At 46.6% G+C, this 20,217-nt stretch overlaps 1 protein-coding gene across 4 annotated transcripts in view; it reads right to left on the bottom strand.

Moving 5' to 3' along the window:
- The window catches only part of ARHGAP28 (Rho GTPase activating protein 28), a 1,312,783-nt gene that overhangs the window by 318,241 nt on the left and 974,325 nt on the right, over positions 1–20,217 (bottom strand). For all 4 annotated transcript variants that reach the window (XM_069620694.1, XM_069620693.1, XM_069620692.1 and 1 more), the window contains one exon: positions 9,066–9,262. In XM_069620694.1, the coding sequence (XP_069476795.1) occupies positions 9,066–9,262 (197 nt within the window). The remainder of the gene's footprint in view (positions 1–9,065; positions 9,263–20,217) is intronic.

Here is a 20,217-nt window from a genome sequence, read left to right as displayed (position 1 = left end):
CTGACCTACGACCATTCAGGTGTCTAGGTCACCTCAAAAGCAACGTTTTTTCTTTCTGTGCACATGTGCTAAATGAAAAATAATACCCTGTAATCATGTTTCTTTGGCTTGAATGTGCTTAGAGACACATGCTATTCATAGGCCAACATCCAGTGGTTGGTCCAAAGAATTACCTTTTTGTCTGTTTTTGAATTTGAAAAGGGCATCAACAAGGGTGTTTCTGTAACACTATCTCTAACCCACATGTACAGATCCTTCATGAGGTACATGAACAGTTGTACTTTTTAATATTTTGTTATATTAAACCTGAGGGGAGGATGGGTGAGAACATATAATTCTAGACAGATGCAATCCACAGAAAGACGATTACAGGGTAAATGATATTTATCTTGCCACGACAAGTGCATGAAGTGTTTTTTTGCCTTTCTCCTGAGGGTTTTGGACGAAAGCTGGCAGTTTTATGGATTGATTGACATGGGATTTTGAAAAGTATTTAGGGGAAAATCTAGGGTGTGTCCTTAAAACCACCTTGTTTTTATGTATGGACAAAAATGGTCACGTTTGTGATGTCATCTTTGATGTCATGGGTGTTAGTCTTAGCAGTGCACAGTGGTGGCGCGAGTTATGGTTGCTTAGCTTACCATAACTGGTGAATTTCTGGGGGGTTTCGGTTTTACTTGTAAGTATAGTATGGATAGGTTGTTGTTAGTGCAAAGTAGCTGCAACGTTCCTGTAACAAAAGTTTTTGCACTGAAGTTGCTAGGTTATTCGTAGGGCAACTGAAGCATAACGGCCCTTCATCAATGTGTTTACACTGAGGTTTATAGGTTCTTAGTAGGCCACTGTAACCAGACCCTTCCTTTAGCATAGTTTTTCAATAAAGGGGATAGGTTTGTAGTAGTGCAACTTTACCATAACGTGATTCGACGTGGGAGTGGAAGAAACGGGGAAATATGATTGATTTTTAGCAAAATATGGCTGAAAGCCAGGGAACTCTGCGGAATGCTTCCGTCAAGTATGGCGGAAAATAACAATCTGAGGGTCCTACTTGTGTGAGGTATCATGGGTACAGTGGACGTCACACTAGGGATAGTATTACTGGCACACCCTGTGTCGACGGCCATTTTCGAGTTTCGAAAAGCAAACTGTAATACTCTGCAGCTTTCACTAGATGTCGGCCTATGCACAGCATGTGATCTAAGCAGATTCCACAAGCCTCAGAAATATATATATATGGGATACATTACTCACCGTAATCGCATTTCTGATGCTTGTATCTGCTTAGATTCACATGCTATGCATAGACCGACATCTAGTGGAAGCTGCGGAGTATTACAATTTGTTTTTCGAAACTCGAAAATGGGCGTCGACACAGGGCGTGCCAGTAATACTATCCTTAGTGTGACGTCCACTGTACCCATGATCCCTCACGCGTGTAGGACCCTCAGATTGTATTTTTTCTGACATGAGGTAGCATGAGGAGTAGCGTGAGTACAGATTATCCAAGCAGATAGTTAGAAAGATAAGACTACAAGCATCCATGCGCCTTCTCTCAGAGGGGAGGAAGGGCGGGTCGCATGTGAATCTAAGCAGATACAAGCATCAGAAATATGATTACGGTGAGTAATGTATCCCTTCTGAGGCTTGTGGAATCTGCTTAGATCAAATGCTGTGCATAGATTAGCGAGCAGTGTTAGAAGAAGGAGGTGGGATGTGAGAAGGGTCATGAGCAAATAGATGTCTTAGAACCGCTTCTCCCACTTGAGTACCTGTCTTGGAATGAGTGTCAATGCAGTAGTGCTGAGTAAAAGTGTGAATAGAGCTCCATGTAGCTACTTTGCAAATGGTGTCAAGGGGTACATTTGCAATGAAAACCAGAGTGGCCCCAATGCCTCTTGTAGAGTGGGCTCTTGGCGTAAAAAGGCAGAGTCTTTTCAGAAAGGGAGTAACATAGTTGGATACAATTGACTATCCATTTGGAGATGGCACCTTTAGAGAGGCGATCTCCTTCTCCGCCTGTAGCTACAGAGACAAACAGTTGGTCTGTTTTCCTTAGCGGTCTGGTTTTGTCTACATAGTAGAGGAACGCTCTTTGCACATCTACAGTGTGTAGTTTCACCTCTGCAGAGCTTTTGGGTTCTTGAAAGAAGGGCAGAAGCTCAATGGACTGGTTAATGTGGAATTTAGAAATAAACTTATGTGAGAACCTAGGGTGTGTTCGTAGAACCGGTTTATCCTTATGAACAGTAAAGAAAGGATCCTGTACTGACAGAGCCTGAATTTCACTGACCCTTCTTATGGATGCAATGGCTACTAAGAAGGCAGTTTTATAGGTCAGGTGTTTGAGACTGGCTTTATGCATGGTTTCAAAGGGTGGACCCATGAGCTTAGCAAGCACCACATTAAGGTCCCAACCAGGAGGTGGGTTTAAAATTGGAGGGTGGAGTCTCTTTACCCGTTCCATGAATGCTTCAACCACTGGTACTTTCCACCACGAAACCTTGTTGTGGGAAGTGGTGTAGGCTTACAGCGCTGCTAGATGTACCTTGAGTGAGTTAAATACCAGCCCTGCATCCAGCAGGTGGAGCCTGTAAGCGACAATATTGGAAGGAGTGCAATCAACCGGGTCGATTTTCTTATTCTGGCACCAGATAACAAATCTTTTCCATTTATCAAAGTAACAGTGCCTCGTGTTAGGTTTCCTAGATTCTTTTAGGATGTCCATACATCTCTGTGGTAAGTTGAGATGTCCAAACTCTATGACTTCAGGAGCCATGCTGCCAGGTTCATTGAGATGGGTTGAGGATGCACTGTTTGACCTTGTTGCTGGGACAGTAGGGTGTACCAGCATGGGAGTCTGATGGGTTTTCACACCGCTAGTCTGCGTAGGTGTGCCTCGCCCACATGGGAGCAACTAGGATGAGTGTCATCAATTCCCTGTGCATCTTGTTGACTCATGAGAGGGGTTGGTGGAAAAGCGTAGGCAAATATTCCTGACCAGTTCATCCACAGGGCGTTCTCCTTGGAGTCTGGCTGGGGGAACCTGGATGCGAATTCTGGGCATTGCCTTTTTTTCGCTTGTGGCGAATAGGTCTGTAGTGGGGAAACCCCACTGTGAGAAGATGTCTTCCACGACTTCTCTGAGTAGACACCATTCATGTTCTCTTGGGAGAGGATCTCTGCTCAAAGCGTACGCTAGCAAATTGAGATCCCCTGGAACATGTTGAGATGACAGGTAAATGTTCCGTCTGAGTGCCCATATCCAAATTTTCTGGGCAAACTTGGACAGATTTGGCGAACGAGTCCCTCCATGTTTGTTTAGGTAAAACATCGCTGTTGTGCTGTCCGTCAGGATCTGCACTGACAAGTTTAACAGGTGGGGTTCGAAAGCCTGAAGCATTTCTGAATACTGCCAGAAGCTCTAGCAGATTGATATGATTCTTGGCTACTGTCTGAGACCAGAGACCCTGAGCTGTGTGGTGGAGGAGGTGTGCTCCACACCCTGACAGGGATGTGTCTGTAGTGACTACAGCCTGTACTTCTGGATCGTAGAAGGGTTTCCCCATTGACAGGTTCTCTCTTGTCTACCAGTGAAGACTTTGAACAAGTGTTGGCGAAACAACCACTAGATCGTCCCACTGACCATTTGCCTGAGACCACTGTTTCGCCAACCATTCTTGCATGGGTCGCATGTGCAGGTGCGCGCGGGCGACCAGGTAAATACATGACGCCATCATGCCTAACAAACGCATCGCTTTGCGCACCCTTATCTGGCGACCGGGCTGGTAAAAAGGAATTTGCAGTAGTAGATTCCGAATTCTTTCCTCTGATGAAAAGGCCAACCCCTCTTGAGTGTCTAGGACAGCTCCTAAGAACTGTTTGGAGGTGCTCAGCACCAGACTTGATTTTTTCTCGTTTATGGAGAAACCCAATTCGAAGAGGAGGTTGATCGTTCTTTGAATGGTTGACCTGCAAATTACTGGGGTCTCCTCCGTGATGAGCCAGTCATCCAGGTGAGGGTACACCAGGATTGCCTCCCTGTGCAGGTGTGCTGCCGCCACCGCCAGTACCTTGGTGAATACCCTTGGAGCTGAGGCTATACCGAAGGGCAGCACCTTGAACTGGTAGTGTTGACTGTCCACCTTGAAGCGCAAGAATTTTCTGTGTGCCGGGAACATGGAAATATGAAAATAGGCATCTTGCATGCCCAATGTTGCCATGTAATCCCCCTTTTTTAGGAGGGGGATTACCTCTTGCAGAGTAGTCATGCGAAACTTTTGAGGCTTGACATGGGGTTTGCAGGGCGTAAGTCTAATACTGGGCACATTGTCAAATCTTTTTTTGGCACAAGGAAGTAAGTTGAATAAATACCCTTGTTTACCTGGTTGCCCGGGACGAGTTCTATTGCGTCCTTTGCTAGAAGATTGATGATCTCCTCGAGGAGGATCTTTTGGTGGTCCAAGGAATGTATCCTTTGACGTGGAGGGTGGTTTCGGGGACGCTCGAGCAGTTCTATGCAATATCCTGCGGACACTGTGGACAGCACCCATCTGTCCGATGTGATCCCTTCCCAAGCTTGGGTGAAGTTGGAAATGCGTCCCCCTACTGGGGATGCGTGAGAAGGGACCCTGAGCGCGTCCTCGGTGTTTTGCGGGAGGCGTGCCGCCTCTGCTGGGGCTGCCTCTACCCTTACCATGGCCCCTCTTGTTTCCTCTGCTGTAACTTTGGGTAGACTGCTGGTTGTTACCCCATGATGTACCCTGTCCCTGTGAATAATTGGAGCCTCTTTGTGAATGTTGGCCGCGTGGGCGATGAAAATTACTAATGCCTCTTTGATTAGGGGGCTTGTTGGTCAACTGTCCAAGGGATTTCAGAGTATCATACTCGTCTTTGGCAGTCTTTAATGCATCCTCTACCGCTTTGCCAAACAGTAGATTAGGTTCCACCGGCATGTCGATTAAGGATGCTTGTGTCTCGGGTTTAAACCCTGACTGTCTTAACCAAGCATGCCTCTTAATGACAGTGCTCTCTGCTATTAACCTGCCCGCGTTATCTGCGGCTTCAAAGGTTGCCTTAAGGATGCAACCGGACACGGCTCTCCCCTTCGACGTGACCTGGGCCAACTGGCCCTTTAAAGGTTCTGGTGCGGAGTCAATGAGGGCAGCTACTTGCTCCCACTGGTGGCAGTTGTAACTAGCCAGCAGAGTGGTGGAGTTGGCAATCCTTGCCCGGTAAGCGGAAGTGGAGGCTACCTTCCTTCCCAACCCATAGATTTTCTTGCTCTCTTTGTCGGGGGGAACATCAGATGATGATAGAGGTGTTCCCGCCCTCTTCCGGGTATTAGTAACTACCAGGGAGTCAGGCTTCAGTTGACCCCTTATGTAAAGCGGGTCTGACTGGGCTGCCCTGAACAATTTCTCGATTCTGGGGTTTACTGTCCTTGTGAGGTTAGGATTGAGAAGGGAAGGATCAATTCCCCGTTGGATGGACTTGAGAATTGGAATGGCTTGGGCAATGGGTTTCTTTTCTCCCACTAGCTCCTCTACAAAGTACTTCTCCTCCTGTGCTCCCTGAGTGTCTATGCGGAAGTGTTCTGCTGCTTTAGGTAAGACCTCATTTAGGAGGGGCTTGTTGTCGGCTGGAGAGTCGGTAACCTGAAGTTCTTTGCCTACAGGGGAGTCTATTCTGTAGACTTCTGGGTCGTCTTCCGCCTCCTCTTGGTCCTCGTCATACCCATAATAGTCCACCTCAGTTTGGTCATCCAACTTTACCAAGTCTGGATCCTCATCTTGTAGTGGATCCTCACTATACTGGGTGTAAGGTTGGATGTAAAAAGGGTCTGAAGACAGACCTTGAGTTGGGGTCTCAAACCGAGGTTTCTTATCAGGGGGCTGCAGGTCCCTAGATCCTGAGGGAATAGCATTGTCAGGGGTATAGGTGAGGAAGTGTTCTGGGTTCTTGGAGTAGAAGTCTGCTAGGGAGGACATTCTAGTCATGACCCTGTCTATATCCTCACTGGTCCATTTCTTGGACCTGGGAATGACCCTTTCTTGAGAGGGTTCCCCTTCTATGACTTGACTGGACCTATGGGCCTGTGCAGGGGTCTTGGCTAGATGCTTATCAGAAGACTTGGAGCTGTCTTTATGTAACTGTGGTGCAGACGAAGGGTGATATGGTTTCTTCTGCTGTTTCCCCCCTTCCCCATGAGTGGAAGAGTGATTCCCTGGTGTTTTCACCCTCTCAGTGCTTTTCGATGCCTGGCGTCGGGATTCGGAGGTAGTGTCCCTTTCCTTAGAGTGAGGACGTCGGGATTCGGAAGCAGCCGCCAAACAGTCTGCTGTAGCCGACTCCTGGTGAGCGGCCTGGGGCTGGCGGTCCGCTTCGTCTTCTGACGAGCGTACCTCCATGACTTTGGTGAGTGAGGCACTTTTGGCAACTGTGGATGGTTGCCTGGTGTCGTGAGGCGATCATGACCGAGAACGCCCAGAGAACACCGATTCGGTGGACCGCTCTTTGTGTGCCTCTTTCCGAGAACTCGACACGCGTGGACTTCGAGTGTTTAGTGGAAGTGGTGTGGGTAGCGCTTGTGTCGCCGGGTTTGTTCCCCATAACTGCCCTTCCGGACAGTCTTCCGAGGTCGGAGACTTGCGCTTGGGCATCTTTTGACACCTCGTTGTTCTCACCGTCTGAAAGTACGGCGTCGCTGCCGTCACTGAAGGTGCCCTCCGCTTCCATGGCCTTGCGTTGCCTGGTGTGGTGGGCCCAACGTTTGGTCGAGCGGTCCTTTAGTGTCTTAGCCTTGAACCGGCTACATGCTCTACAGTTTGCCTCGGGGTGGTCCCTCGGCAAGCAGAGGTTACAGGTGGCGTGTTTGTCAACCCAAGGATACTTGCGGTTGCACTTGGGGCAGAATTTGAAAGGGGTACCCTCCATACGCACCCTGTGGCAGCGGGCTAGTGTGTGTAGGAAAACATATATGAGTGTAGAGTATGTTTCCACCCCCCACTCTCCCTACTTGCAGGGCCGAGGCCAGAGGCCTTCCGAGGCCCAAAGTCCGTTGTGCAGCTCTCGACGGTTTTTTCTTCTCCGGGCCGGCGTCGAACCTCGAACTTCGATGACTCGAGGTGGGAGTGGAAGAAACAGGGAAATATTATGATATTTAGCAAAATATGGCTGAAAGCCAGGGAACTCTGCGGAATGCTTCCTTCAAGTATGCTGGAAAAAACAATCTGAGGGTCCTACACGCGTGAGGGATCATGGGTACAGTGGACGTCACACTAGGGATAGTATTACTGGCACGCCCTCTGTCGACGCCCATTTTCGAGTTTCGAAAAACAAACTGTAATACTCCGCAGCTTCCACTAGATGTCTGCCTATGCACAGCATGTGATCTAAGCAGATTCCACAAGCCTCAGAAATATATATACATGTTCTTTTGTGTATTTAGGACATTAACTTGTTCATGCAGTATGCAGAAATGACTGGGGATAGCTCAGTCAGTTAAGTGATTGCCGCTATCCAGCATAGCAAATGCTGAGGGTTCATTGATGTCATAATCCAAAACATCTGGTGAGTCACAGGTAGCAGACCCCCGTTCTAACAATTTACACATTATGAACTGCGAATACAAGCAACGTAAATTCCAACAAAATAGACATGTAAAAAGAGTAAGAGAATTTTATTAACAGTTAACAAAAGAGAGACAGTCAAATATATAATTAGTTCTTTCCTGGATAATCACAAGATGGCTGCCTGTTCGGCCTGCTGGTTCAGTACTGTTTTGAAATGTGATTGATCAAGTTCCATGCATTTCACATGTCCTTTCTATTAACCATAAAACTTTGGTTTAGCAGTAACATATCACAATCACTGTTACTGTCGCAAACATGGCATAAGACATTGGGCCTCATTCTAAGTTTGGCATTAAGGAAAAAGTGGCAGTAAAAGCGGTGGTAATTCTGTTACTTTCACTTTTCCCGCACCGCCAAAATCCAAGTTTGCCGCTGGGGGATGACTGATTTACCTCCAGCCAAGAGCTGTAGGTCAATGGGGTTCCCACTGGCAAAAAACTGCTGGTATTACCAGTAAAATCGGAATATCAGGCGCCGGTAGCTGTAGGTCCGTTTGCCGCTATACCTCTGGAATTACCGGCGGGATACCGGTAAACATGTAATGACCCCCATTGTCCTGATATTTTTAAACATGAAAACATTTGTAAGGGGCTAAATCCCAAATAAATTACCATGAGTAACTCTGATTTAGCTTGGACTTAAACCTTGTGAGGTCTAATCGATTCATAAAGAAGTTACTCTGAGTAGCTCTGACTTAAACCTGGTTTACTAGATGTAAGTCAGGATTAAGCCCGAGTTACTCATAGCAACTTCATTTTTTAATCAAATTGCTCTGATCGGGTTTATGACAAGGGCAAGTCAAAGTAAAGTCTTTGTGAATCGGCTCCTAACTGTGTAGGAATTTGAGTTGAACAGTTACTTTCTGCTACTTGCTTAACATTATTTATTTATTTTACACTCTGAGAGAGACTATGATGGCAGGGTTCAGGTCCAGTATAAAGAAATCTATTCACATAATATAACAGGGTAGGTAAGAATAACTTGAGGTTTACAAGTGTCAAAAATTGATCATCGTCAACTGAAAGAGGATGGGTCTCGGAAACGACTAAACATGGCATAAGCGGTTTTTCATGGTAATAGCTCTTCACCCTGGCAACACTTTGAGGGCCTTTTGTTTCCCTCTTTTGCAATGTCCGCTTTTCCTGGGTGGTATGGCATATCATTTACTGCTCCCTAACGCCTAGGTCCACACGCCCTTCACTCCTAACCCTACACAAGCCTGGGTGATCTACTCCCCACTGTTTCCTAATCTGGTTGTTTGTAGATCCCTTGGTGCCAAACTGCACGCCCTCCCCATACCCTATTGTGAGCTCCCCACTCCCTTGTTTCTCTGCTTCCCCCACCGGGTTCTTCCCCATTGAGGTTGTAAAGCACCCTGTTGCTTATCAATAAACACCCCGATAATAATTCACAGACACAGACTACTTGGCTCACCATCAGCAGGCTTCACCTCCATCAGAATGCTCCCTTCACGGCCCTCCTCGTTGCTTTCCTGGATGCTCTCGACCTCACACCAAAAGTCCTCCATTGACGTGCTGTCCATGGAGACCTGCGAGATGGACCGGTTGAACACGGGCGAGTGCAACGACTCGTTTGAAAGCATCCTGTTAATTTTGCGGCACTGGGACTTCCTGAAAACAAAATAAAACATATATCGAATTTATAATATGTTTCACAACACAAAATCTTACTGAGGTGCAGCACATTAACACATTTCCACAAACACATTTATTTGTGTTAACAAGTAAAATGCGACACGAAATCACAAGCCCGTTATAGGCCTGTTTCATGCCCTCGATTATGGCGGCAGGGTTCGCAAAATACATCACTGAGTAGTACACTCTAGTCACTTCTTAATATTATACACAATATGTACGGGTACAATTGCATGTGATGAATTTCATTGGTGATTGTTTGCATATTACACATGATTTACTTTTTAATTTCTCGCTCTATAGCTCTAATTTTTCTCTCACTTGTTCTATCTCTTACTTTTTATGTCTTTCTGAGGGGAGTGTGTATGTGTGGGTGCGCGAGCCCGCGCAACATTGGGGATATGTGTGCATTTTTGAAAGGCAGCCTGTGTGTGTCTAATTCAGAGGAGCTTGGACACCTGACGGGTGAGACCCTGGTCAGCTCCCATAGGGGGTCTGAGAATGTAACTCTTTTGACCCTTTGCATCAGACTGAGGGAAGAAAGGGGGACGTCAGAGTGAATGGACCATCGGCTTCTTTTAGTAAACCTCGGATTCCCACTGATGGAACTTCTGCTCCTGACTGAGGGAATGTGTGCTCCTCACTGTAGGAATGCGTGCTCCTCGCGGAGGAGCTTGTGCATGTAACTGAGAGGTTGTCTTATTCCCCACTGTGCTCCTCGTCCCTCACTGTGCAGCCCTGTGGCTCCCAATGCCCATTCCCTCGAAGTGCCGCCATCCTTCCACTGTGTTTACAGACTTTTACTGAGCGCCATCACATTGCCATGTGTCTATCACAGTGCCTCCTGCCCCCACTCTGAACAGAGCGGGGACACGTACAGCTCCCTGGCCAGTCACTGTGCCCCTGTGTGGCTCCAGAGCCTCACAATATAGCTAGCTCATAACAGAGCCACTGCCCTTACTCTGGTCCCTGTACCTCTCCACTTGCTCTTCACAGCACAATTGACCTCTACACTTTATAGTTCCCTTCTCTCAAAGTAGACCCTGTTACTGACAGTGCCCCCATCCAAGTCCTTGCACTGCCCGAGAAGACGTTTTCTATTTCATTTGCCGTGTGTCGCCTCCACACTTCCTAATCATGGCACAGTCCAGTGGCATTCAAGAGACTGAGTCTGGCATAACCTCACAGCCACCAGTGCCACGGGGACCCGACTGCCATGACGCAGCGTGCGTAATCCCACCGTGTGCTGACAGCAGACGTGCATTACGTTGTCATGTAGCCTCACTTCAACTAATGTGGGAAATCACTGCACCCCATAAAGCATTCAGCCTGCTTTCAGATATCAGGCACTGGAGTTTAGATTTAACGCAAGATGGAACCACAAAACATCTTTCCCAATGTAGAAACAATAGTATAATCACCCCTTGCAATATTTTTCGTTTTGCCTGGTAGCATTGGGAGTAACGTGTCCTGCAAGTGGGTGAATCGGCTGGTGTGATGGCATACGACGTTCTAACTGCGCAACGATAAGGCTGTGCTACTCGGGTCACTGCGCACAGGCATGTTAGGGTGCGATGGGACAGTTTGGGGTGGTGCTCAGGGAAAGAATGCGTCAACCCGAAGCGTACCGAGCGCAGGGAGGTGGGGGGGAGAGGGGGAAGGGGTTTAGAGGGCTTTGTCTTAGGAGGATAGCTCAGCCAGTGGAGTAACTTTGCCAGGGCAACTTGTTCGCCTTGGAAGCAAGACGACACAGAGCAACACAGGTTCGATCCTCGGTCCACGCTTAAAAACCTCCGGGTACTAAGCGCATTATAAATATCATATCATGTCATACTTCTACACCGGGCTCAACAGTGCAAAAAAACGGGACATTTTGTTGCAGTCCTGGAATTTTGCCCCTAATGCCGTCTCATCAGAAGGGCACTGGGGCTGGTCAAGGCATCCTGATCGCAGATCTTGCTCCAGTCCTGGGTGCTCCACGTTTACACATGTATTTTAGTGTCGGGCAATGTTTTTTTTCTGATGGGCAGCAGTTTAATTAATGGGTGATGTCCCTATGGCACAGTGAGCAAGGGACCCACATCCGGGCATACCCTCTTCCACTGCCCAACAGTCCACCCAATAACAGGGGACAACATTGTTCACTTCGGAAACATCACCGTTTTTTCAGATATATTTGTATATATCCATGCAGGACATTCCTTCTCCAACGTGTGTGCCTTGCTATGCCATTCTAGAATGTTAGACTAAGTGATACTATGTCAGGTGACACTAAGCCATGGCACAAATTTAGGGCCACAATTTCTAGTCAAATGCTGTGAACTCCCATCTGACTGCCCACTGACACCTGAAAGCACTTCATCTTACATAGAAGTACGGTATAGCGCAGATGGACACGCACAATGAGCTACCAATTGACAAAGCCAACCATGAACCACATAACCACCAGAGCATTACTATGCTGGCAGGAACAATACAAAAAGGTGCATTTTGTCTTTAAATCCTAGCATGTTTTGGGTAATGTCAATAGCGCAGTGTGATCAAAATGTGCAGCTCACTTGGCACAGGTTGCTAAAATCATTCCTTGGTGAGAACAGGAAGGGGCACCTCACAAGTATGTTTGCCCTGACTGCACAGTCTCTAAAGGTAGCCCTTGCCCACCATTTCAAGTGTAAGCTACCCCCCACTGACAACGGTTTAGTCTAGTTGCACACCTGTAAGAAGACATGACAAACAATATAGGGGTAGCCCTTTATTTTCAAAATTCTCAGTTCTACATAAGTGTCATAGCTAATTAGTTGATATCAAGTGTAGTGCAAATGATGCATATCATTGTCAAAAGATGACTTCAAGCAAATAGGTTTATCACAAAGGCTCTTCTGCTGGTGTATAATTCTTGCACTTGTTAAGAAGTATAGAATATTATAAAGCTATCTCAAGTTGTCCAATGTCAGCTTAAAAATAGTTTAAAATGTTGGGCTTTTAGGTTCACAAAAGGTAAATTAAACGAGTGTTTGTTTCCATGCGTGTGTATGCATATATGTGTATGCTTGTGTGTTTGCGTCTGCGGGAAATGTGCAGTTTGTGTGCACTGAGGGCGACATAATGTGAAACAGGGAGCAGCATGGGCATATATTGAGATAGAAAGACTTGGTAGAGTCTCTCCAAGGGGTTACTCACCCAAGAACAGGTCATTGGGCTGTGTTCGTGCTGATAGAGAGATTCCCAGACCCCCCCTTGTTTTGCATAAATTAACTTTGGGTCTCACCCTAAGTTAAAAGGGCAATCCAGACGTGGACCCCTTGCTCATTGTTCTTAGAGAGCTCATTGTTCTTAGAGAGGCGCAGCTTCACCTCACTGATGATGCCCAACAAGGCTGAAACACGTGTATGGCTGTTGGTACTCTTGTTCAGCGGAGAATTGCCTAGTATTTCGGTGCTGGACTGCCCCTGGGCAGGACAAAGACTGATATAGAAGGACATTTATTCTCTGTGAAAGGGACAGTGAGCTACAGTCTTGGTAGAGTCTCTCCCAGGGGTTACTCACCCAAGAACAGGTCATTGGGCTGCGTTTGTGCTGGCAGAGAGATTCCCAGACCCCCCCTTGTTTTGCATATATGGAGATAGGCCCCATGTTTTCTTTATGCAACAGCATCCCAAAAATGTGTATCCTATCAGCAAGGCTACATAAATTCAAAGATCAGCCTCATTACTTTCTTTGGACACAAAAAACCTGAAAGTGAGGGACAGACCTCATGATCGGCATTGGATAGAACATGCTTGAAAATGGGGCAAAGTTGGCTTGTATTGTTGAGAGAGTCCTCATGTTTTTTTTGGGAGGGACAGCCAGCATCAACCTGTGTTGCAACAATCTCCTAAGTACTGTTGGTGACCTGGCATCGATTGAAGTTTTTCATGTATTGCTTTGCAGAATGGCGTGTTAATGCTAGATTATTACACAATTGTTCTGAAATGTGTGCTACGAAAGGCATGATTTCAATCCAGTATTTTAAAAAATGTCTAGGGGGAACCACTGCCCAAAACCTCACTGAAAACCTCACTGAATTAGTTCAGGGGCACTCGTTCAGATCAATTCACAGAAACCCTTTACAACCCTCCATTATACTTCCACTAGTGAGCTCACTCTTGTTCTCTGGAATGCCAAATTCTTCTTTCCCATCACCCCCAAACTCTCATTGACGGGTATCACTGAAACCTGGATTCATCTAATGACACTGCAATCCTGGCAGACATTCACACAGACTTTCTTTCTCTCACTATCCTCATTTCCAAAAAAGCCATCAGTGTTGGTCTCATGATCAGCAAGGACACACTATTGGCACTCCTTCCCCTCTCTGATTTGAGACCTTCCTCCTTTGAGCATTCCTCAATCCAAATTCTCACATGCTCCTCCTTCTGTCCTTGTCATCTACCACTTGGCAAGCACACTTAAGCTCTTACTCTCTGACCTTCACCTCCTAGTGTAAACACTCCCATCTGATGTCCCTGCCATCACAACCCCTCCACTGGGAGTAAGGCCCAACAGCTCCAACTTAACTACCCTTTCTCTGACAACTCACTCATCAATGTACATAACTTTCCAACTCACACCCACAACACATCTCTCCATTTCATTCTCATATCTTCCACTGTGGTCTCTTCTCTGAAAATTGACCACTTCTGATTCAAGTCACCCGCTCTATTCCTCCCCCACTCACCCTTCCTCCTCCATCATCTATCACCAAATGTAAAGTCAAGCCTGACTCCCTTGTCCCCTACAACATCGTACTCTAAGATATCTCTCCTCCACTCGCTCCTTCCATTGATCTCACCTTTACTCAATTCAACTCTGCACTGTCTACCTCCTTCAATAATCACTACCCTGCTCGCTCCATCACCCCCTTTTATCTACCTACCCAACCATAGATTTCCCCTGCCATTCAGCTGCTGAGGACAACATGCTTCACTTCTCACACAATTGGCATAAAGACTAACTCTCCACTCCTCTCACTGCCTACAAGAACTCTCTACTGACACAGCTCTGAACACAGCAAATGCTTTTATTACACTACTCTTGTTTCCCCTCTCTGTTCACACACTTGCAACCTATCCAGGACCCTCCAGGCCATGAGTACACCTCTCTAGGAATCCTGGTATTTGCTCCTCTCTTTCAACAAACGACTTTTCATTCTACTAAAATCTTGAATACTTTGTCCACCCTTCTATCCCTCAACCTATCCCCCCATCTGTCCCTCCTACAATGTTCCCCACCCTCTCCTATCTCATTTCTCCCTCACCTCCATCACTGAATTTCTTTCCATTCTTCACTCTACCAACCCACCCTGCACTCCAAATGACCCCTTTGCATTACAGGTTGTTAAGGAAATTGCACCTGTCACCTCCTTTCACCTCTCCATCCTATATCCCTCTGAACTGTAGCCACAGTCATAACTCTCCTAAAGAAACCAACTGCTGACCCTACAAATCCCCTATTTTGCCTTCATGTCTCTCTTCTTTCCTACCACAGTCCTAGAGAGGGTTGTCATCCATCGCATAGTTAACTATCTCGAGGCACGCTCACTGACTCACCACGACAATCTGTATTTCGGTCCCAACACCTCCCTTAGACTCTTCCTCTCTGCATCACCAATTCTCTACCCACTGCTGTCACCTCTCCTCCATTCTCATTATTCTAGACTTTTCTGCTGCCTTTGACACTGTGGATCATCCTTCCCACCTTCAAACTCGTTCCCTCTTTGGCTTCCTAGATACTGTGCTCGACTGGGTGTCCATCTACTTTCCTGACTGCTCCTTATCTATCTCATTCAACTCCAGCATCTCCTTCCCAATAACCCACCCCATCGATGCCCCATCAAGGATCAGTCGGGGGCACACTTCTCGTCATCTACTTTCTTAGCAGACTCATCTCTTTTGGCTGCAACTAGTATCTCTTCACATACGATACTCAGATATTCTTCTCCTTCAATTCCTACACCCCTGCAATCTTTGAACATGTAACCAACTGCCTAACGGAGAACTGCAAGTGGATGGCGTTTTTGTTGCCTCATAAATATTCAAAGATGGAAGCCACATTTCTCCCAGTTTCCAATGCCAACTCCACTCTGACCACTCCCATCTCTTTGCCCCCTGACCTCTTCACTCCTTCACCCCTGACTTGCAGCTTTGGGATTGTCTTTGACAGTGACCTGAAACTCTGCCAGTTTCTCAAGGCCACTTACGCTGCAGCCAGATTCACCCTTCTCAATAGATATGTAGAAATATCTGTCCACGTCTCACACACCACTAAACTAAAACCCTTATCTCTACTCTTGTACTTTGTGAGCCTACTTCCTTGTCTACCCCTCTATTCTTTTACTATCCTCAACAAAGTCCTCAACTTTGTGAGGCACACGCTTTTCAACCTTCTCGCATCCTCCGCCACCTCTACCTACCATCACCATGCTGCACAGCTCTCCATGCCCCCCCACTACCTCACTGAATGCATCTCACTGTACTCTCCCTCTCAAGCGCTTCACTCCGCAACCTCGTCACAACCTATCGCTCCGCACTCTCCCCTGTGCCTCCCCCTGCATCTGCACCTTTTTCATACTTGCCCCACTCCATTGGAATGCTCTCCCCTGGTCATAAAAGCAATCGCTAAAGAGGAACGCACTAAAACAAGTTTCAAACTCCTTTGGGTGCTCCTTTTAGCATGGAAGGGGCACGCCAAACCTCTCCAACCTCCTCACCAAACTAACCGCACAACAAACTTTGACTGCATTCTGCTCTCAGACTACTCTATGTAATGCGCATATTTGTAATCCTGTCCTCAAGGCTCCCAATCGTTAACATTGTTAAAATGTTTTAACGTCCTCCAGTTTCTAAACATGCTTCATTTTCCTATTCTTACTTCTCCACCACCTGCCATTTGTCATTCACTGCAACAATGCATTGTTTCCTAGTGTTGTCTCCGCTCTCTGTTATTCCCTACTTTGTAAGTCACTGGTTTCGTGAGGATAGCTCAGGGGCAACGTGCTCACCTTGGAAGCAAGACAACACGAAACACCACAGGTTCAATCCCGGCGTCCGTGCTTAGAAACCTCTAGGTATTGCGCATGTTAAAAATGACCTATCATATCATTACGCTCTGAAAAGGCATCCTTTTCTTTAAAAAAATGCAAATATAAAATGCAAAATTACTTTATAAAGTCATCAGGTGCAGCAAGTAAACAGTTGCGAAGGAGGCATGGACAGGGGCATCTTGGGGAGCTCTGAGGATGCCTTGTGAAAGCAGGGCAGAGGAATAGGGGAACGACCCCAACCAGCATGCGACTGATGCCCGGAGTCAGGCGTGTTGCGAGGTCTGGAAAAGATCAGGGGCTATGCTAATGTCGGGACTGTCGGGACTCGGGGCTAGCCAGCCTTTTGGTTGTAGTCCCTGAGCTTCTATCCGGGGCTACAGCCAAAAGACCCGGGTCTGTAGCCCCCTCAGGACCCCCTAGCAACGCCTCTGCCCGGAGTAGTTTCAGTGGTGAGATTCAAACGGCAGGATAACAACAACCCAAAAACTGGGATATGCGTCATCCGTGTAGGAATATTGCAGAGGGGTTCAGCCACACCCGATGTCAGCACAGGCTAGTTTGGCATAAGTGAGGGGGTTTACAGCAGACTATGAGATAAAGGGAGTTGGGTCCTTTAAGCTTTGATTAATGGAGGGTGTGCGCATGTGCCAGAGTGGTCTTGTTTTGTATCATTTTCCTAGGAGTTCGGAGATCTTCAGCTCCACAATTAATGAGAAGCCTTATGTTGAATTTCATTTCCCTTGGCCTTACTTACTCATAGTCATCACATCTGCCACAAAACGGGATAAACTACCGGGCTCCCAGTAAGAGCAAGCATTGTCAAAGCCAAAAAGCCTGGCTTCGTGGTTAACGGTATAGAGTGTTTTTTTTCTGTTGTTGAGCAGGATTCTGTGTCCCAGTAGCACTGTCAGGGGACTGATGCAAAAATGCAGAACCCATCCTGGAGAGGTGATCATTGCATGAAGGATCCAAACATTAAGGGCCCGATTCATAGAATATTTGCCAGGTTCAAAGTGATTTTGCGCTGGTGAAAAGTGACTTTGCACTGCGGCACAAACCCTGATTTATGGAACTGTGCAAAGTGTATTTTTGCCATGCAAAGTTCGGGCAAAGTCAGCGCATAGTCATTTTTGCACTACAAAATCACTTTGCCCTGCAAAAATACACTTTGCACGGTTCCATGAATCAGGGTTTGCGTCGGCAGTGCAAAGTCACTTTTCAGCAGTGAAAATTCACTTTGAACCGGGCCCTGAGTATCTCTTTGTGCACCATTTCACAAGCAGCTGTGAGGAGATTTATAGACACGAATGCACTATTTTCACCCGGTAAAAGGAAACAGAATATGTATTAAGGTAAAGTTGTCGTTGCTTTCACATCACACACAGATCTCCATAGCAGGTACCGTTTGCCTATTTAGCATCGATTCTAAGATATCAAGCAGGGGGGAGAATATATTTTGGCTGTTTTCATAGGACACGCAACACATAGACACGTCTTTTTGTGCTGTTACAAAAGGTTTGCTAATATCGCTAAATTGACTGATACCCAATTGTTGGGACCCCTCACAAAGTTGAAAGGAGGAGTCAGGCAGTTTCGATTTATGGCTGACTTCCCCCTCTCTACTGGGCTGTCAGCGATATCAGCATGCCATAATAACCCCACATTTCATTCTATCCACCCCAAGCACACGGATGTGATGCCCTTCGGGGTGCACACCTGTCAGCTTTTCAGAAGTACCACCATTTCACGAGATCTCTGTGTAATGTTTCCATCCTCCAAGGGACAACACTGGGAGATAGTTGAATGTTGTAATGTTAATGTGTTAAATGTTAAAAGTTTTATTCTGAAATGCTCATTATCCTAGAAATGCGGACACGCCTCCTAGTGTCCTGTAAATGTACTAAATAACAAATGCCAATAAACAAATTTGAAAATAAATCCTCCAAGGGACTCCCTTTGTCATCCTTAGTTCGATGAAAGGCTGAGTGAGGCCCACTAGTCATGTGGAATGCCTTACAATGACCTCTGAAATGTTATACGGATTTTTGAAATATTTGCAAGGAGTGACTCATAATTCTAGGAATGGAGATGAGGAAATTCAAGAAATATGGGCTTCTACCTGTATTTGTGTGACATAAGGCTAACATGAGAGAGTTCTGTGAGTGTTAAGGCGAGTAAGATCCAATTTCTAGAACAATTCGGGTGATATAGGCATTGGGACCATGAGATGTTTTTCCTTGAAGTCTATGAGTACATTTTCGATTTTAGTTCATTTCTGTGGTTTTACCTCCTTATATTTCAGCATTGAATTGTATTCTTTTATGAATGGTTTGTAAAAACCAAAAATGACAGCTCCCGATTTAATATTATCCGCATAAGCGCACTCGCTGTATCACCTCCAGGCGGGTGAATGGCTGAGCAACATTTCCTCATGTTAACTTTACCACATTTAATATACTAATTTTACCACACTCAAAATGATGAAATGCTGAGCCAGGAATATCTGTCATATAGCTGACCTAGCTCAGCCCTACCAGTGCTTCAAAGTTGTTGGATGGTCATGATATTGCCCCAACTGGTAGTACCCTCATTAGAGAGGTAGATGTTATCACCCAATCTGGATCTAACGCATCGGACTATTACAAAAAAATCAAACCATTCCTACCCAAAGACAATTTCCCGGCCAAAGAACCAGACATTGGGACTCATTAGGAGTATGGCGGTAAGGCAACAACGGCGCCGGTATCACTAACAGCACCGTTGCTTCCGTACCGCCATACTAGGACTTCTGCTCGTGGGTGCCCTTGCAGCCACCTAGTCTGACCAGATGGCTGTACCGGCACCTGCGAGCAGAACATGATTCTAGCAACAGTACCATTATAAACGGTAACGCTGCTACCATCCTCCCCATTCCCATTGAGCCCTCTGGGGGCTCAATGGGAATGGGGACGTACCGGCTCCGGCAGCCTTGCAAGGGGAATTACCGGGTCGGAATGGCCCAGTGATTCCCCTTTCGCGGGTGCCGGAGCCGGATACAAGTTTGGGGGTAGCCGTGCCAGGAAAAATGGCAAGGCTACCTCCAACCTCGTAATGAGACCCATTGCAGGGTTCGAAATGGCAGGGATCTGCGTGCTATTTAGCTCCTACTTGTAGCTTAGAAGAGCTTGACACCAACAGCGACCAGGAGCTACTTTTGGCTCTGCAGGCCAATAGATGCTGAACACAAGCACCCATGTGAATCTAACTGTGAACATTAGGACACATCTATACAACATTGAAAGCAGAAGAGATCATAAATAATGAACAACATGATACGTATGCCTTAACAAGCGCCATGTACTAGCTCCTCGAACCCCAGTGGTAGCTCCTGGACGCAAGTTAATGCTGGATATCCAGAAGTTGCTTTAAGTTCCTGCTCCTCCACTCTAATTTCGATCTCTGCACTGTCCCATCACACATAGACAGCAGTAGTACCTTGATAACATGCCTGAGCCTTTACTCCATGCAGCAGGAACGGGAACGGATCAGCTCATTAATATCAGGAGGGAATAACACTGCCTTCCCCTTCAAGCCTGTGTTCTCGTCACAGTCTCAGGTGAATCCCACACTGCCCTGCTCCACATCTTGAAGATTCCTTATATCCAAATGCGCAAAACAAAAAAGACTCCAAGGCAAGCCTTTTCAGTCTGTGCTCACAGATGCCGGAGTGGCCTCCTCCCAAGGCTCAAAAGCTACCGTGATTGCCTACACCATGACAAACCATAAACCCCTCAGAGTCCGTCCTCGTCTCCTCCCACATTGGATCACAGTATCCCATGAAGGCCCACCTCTTCTGGGATCTTGCCTCATG

The sequence above is a fragment of the Ambystoma mexicanum genome, chromosome 5q (assembly GCF_040938575.1).
Source record: "Ambystoma mexicanum isolate Mex_15411 chromosome 5q, UKY_AmexF1_1, whole genome shotgun sequence".
Taxonomy (NCBI): Eukaryota; Metazoa; Chordata; class Amphibia; order Caudata; family Ambystomatidae; genus Ambystoma; species Ambystoma mexicanum.
This window is presented reverse-complemented; position numbering and strand designations above follow the sequence as displayed.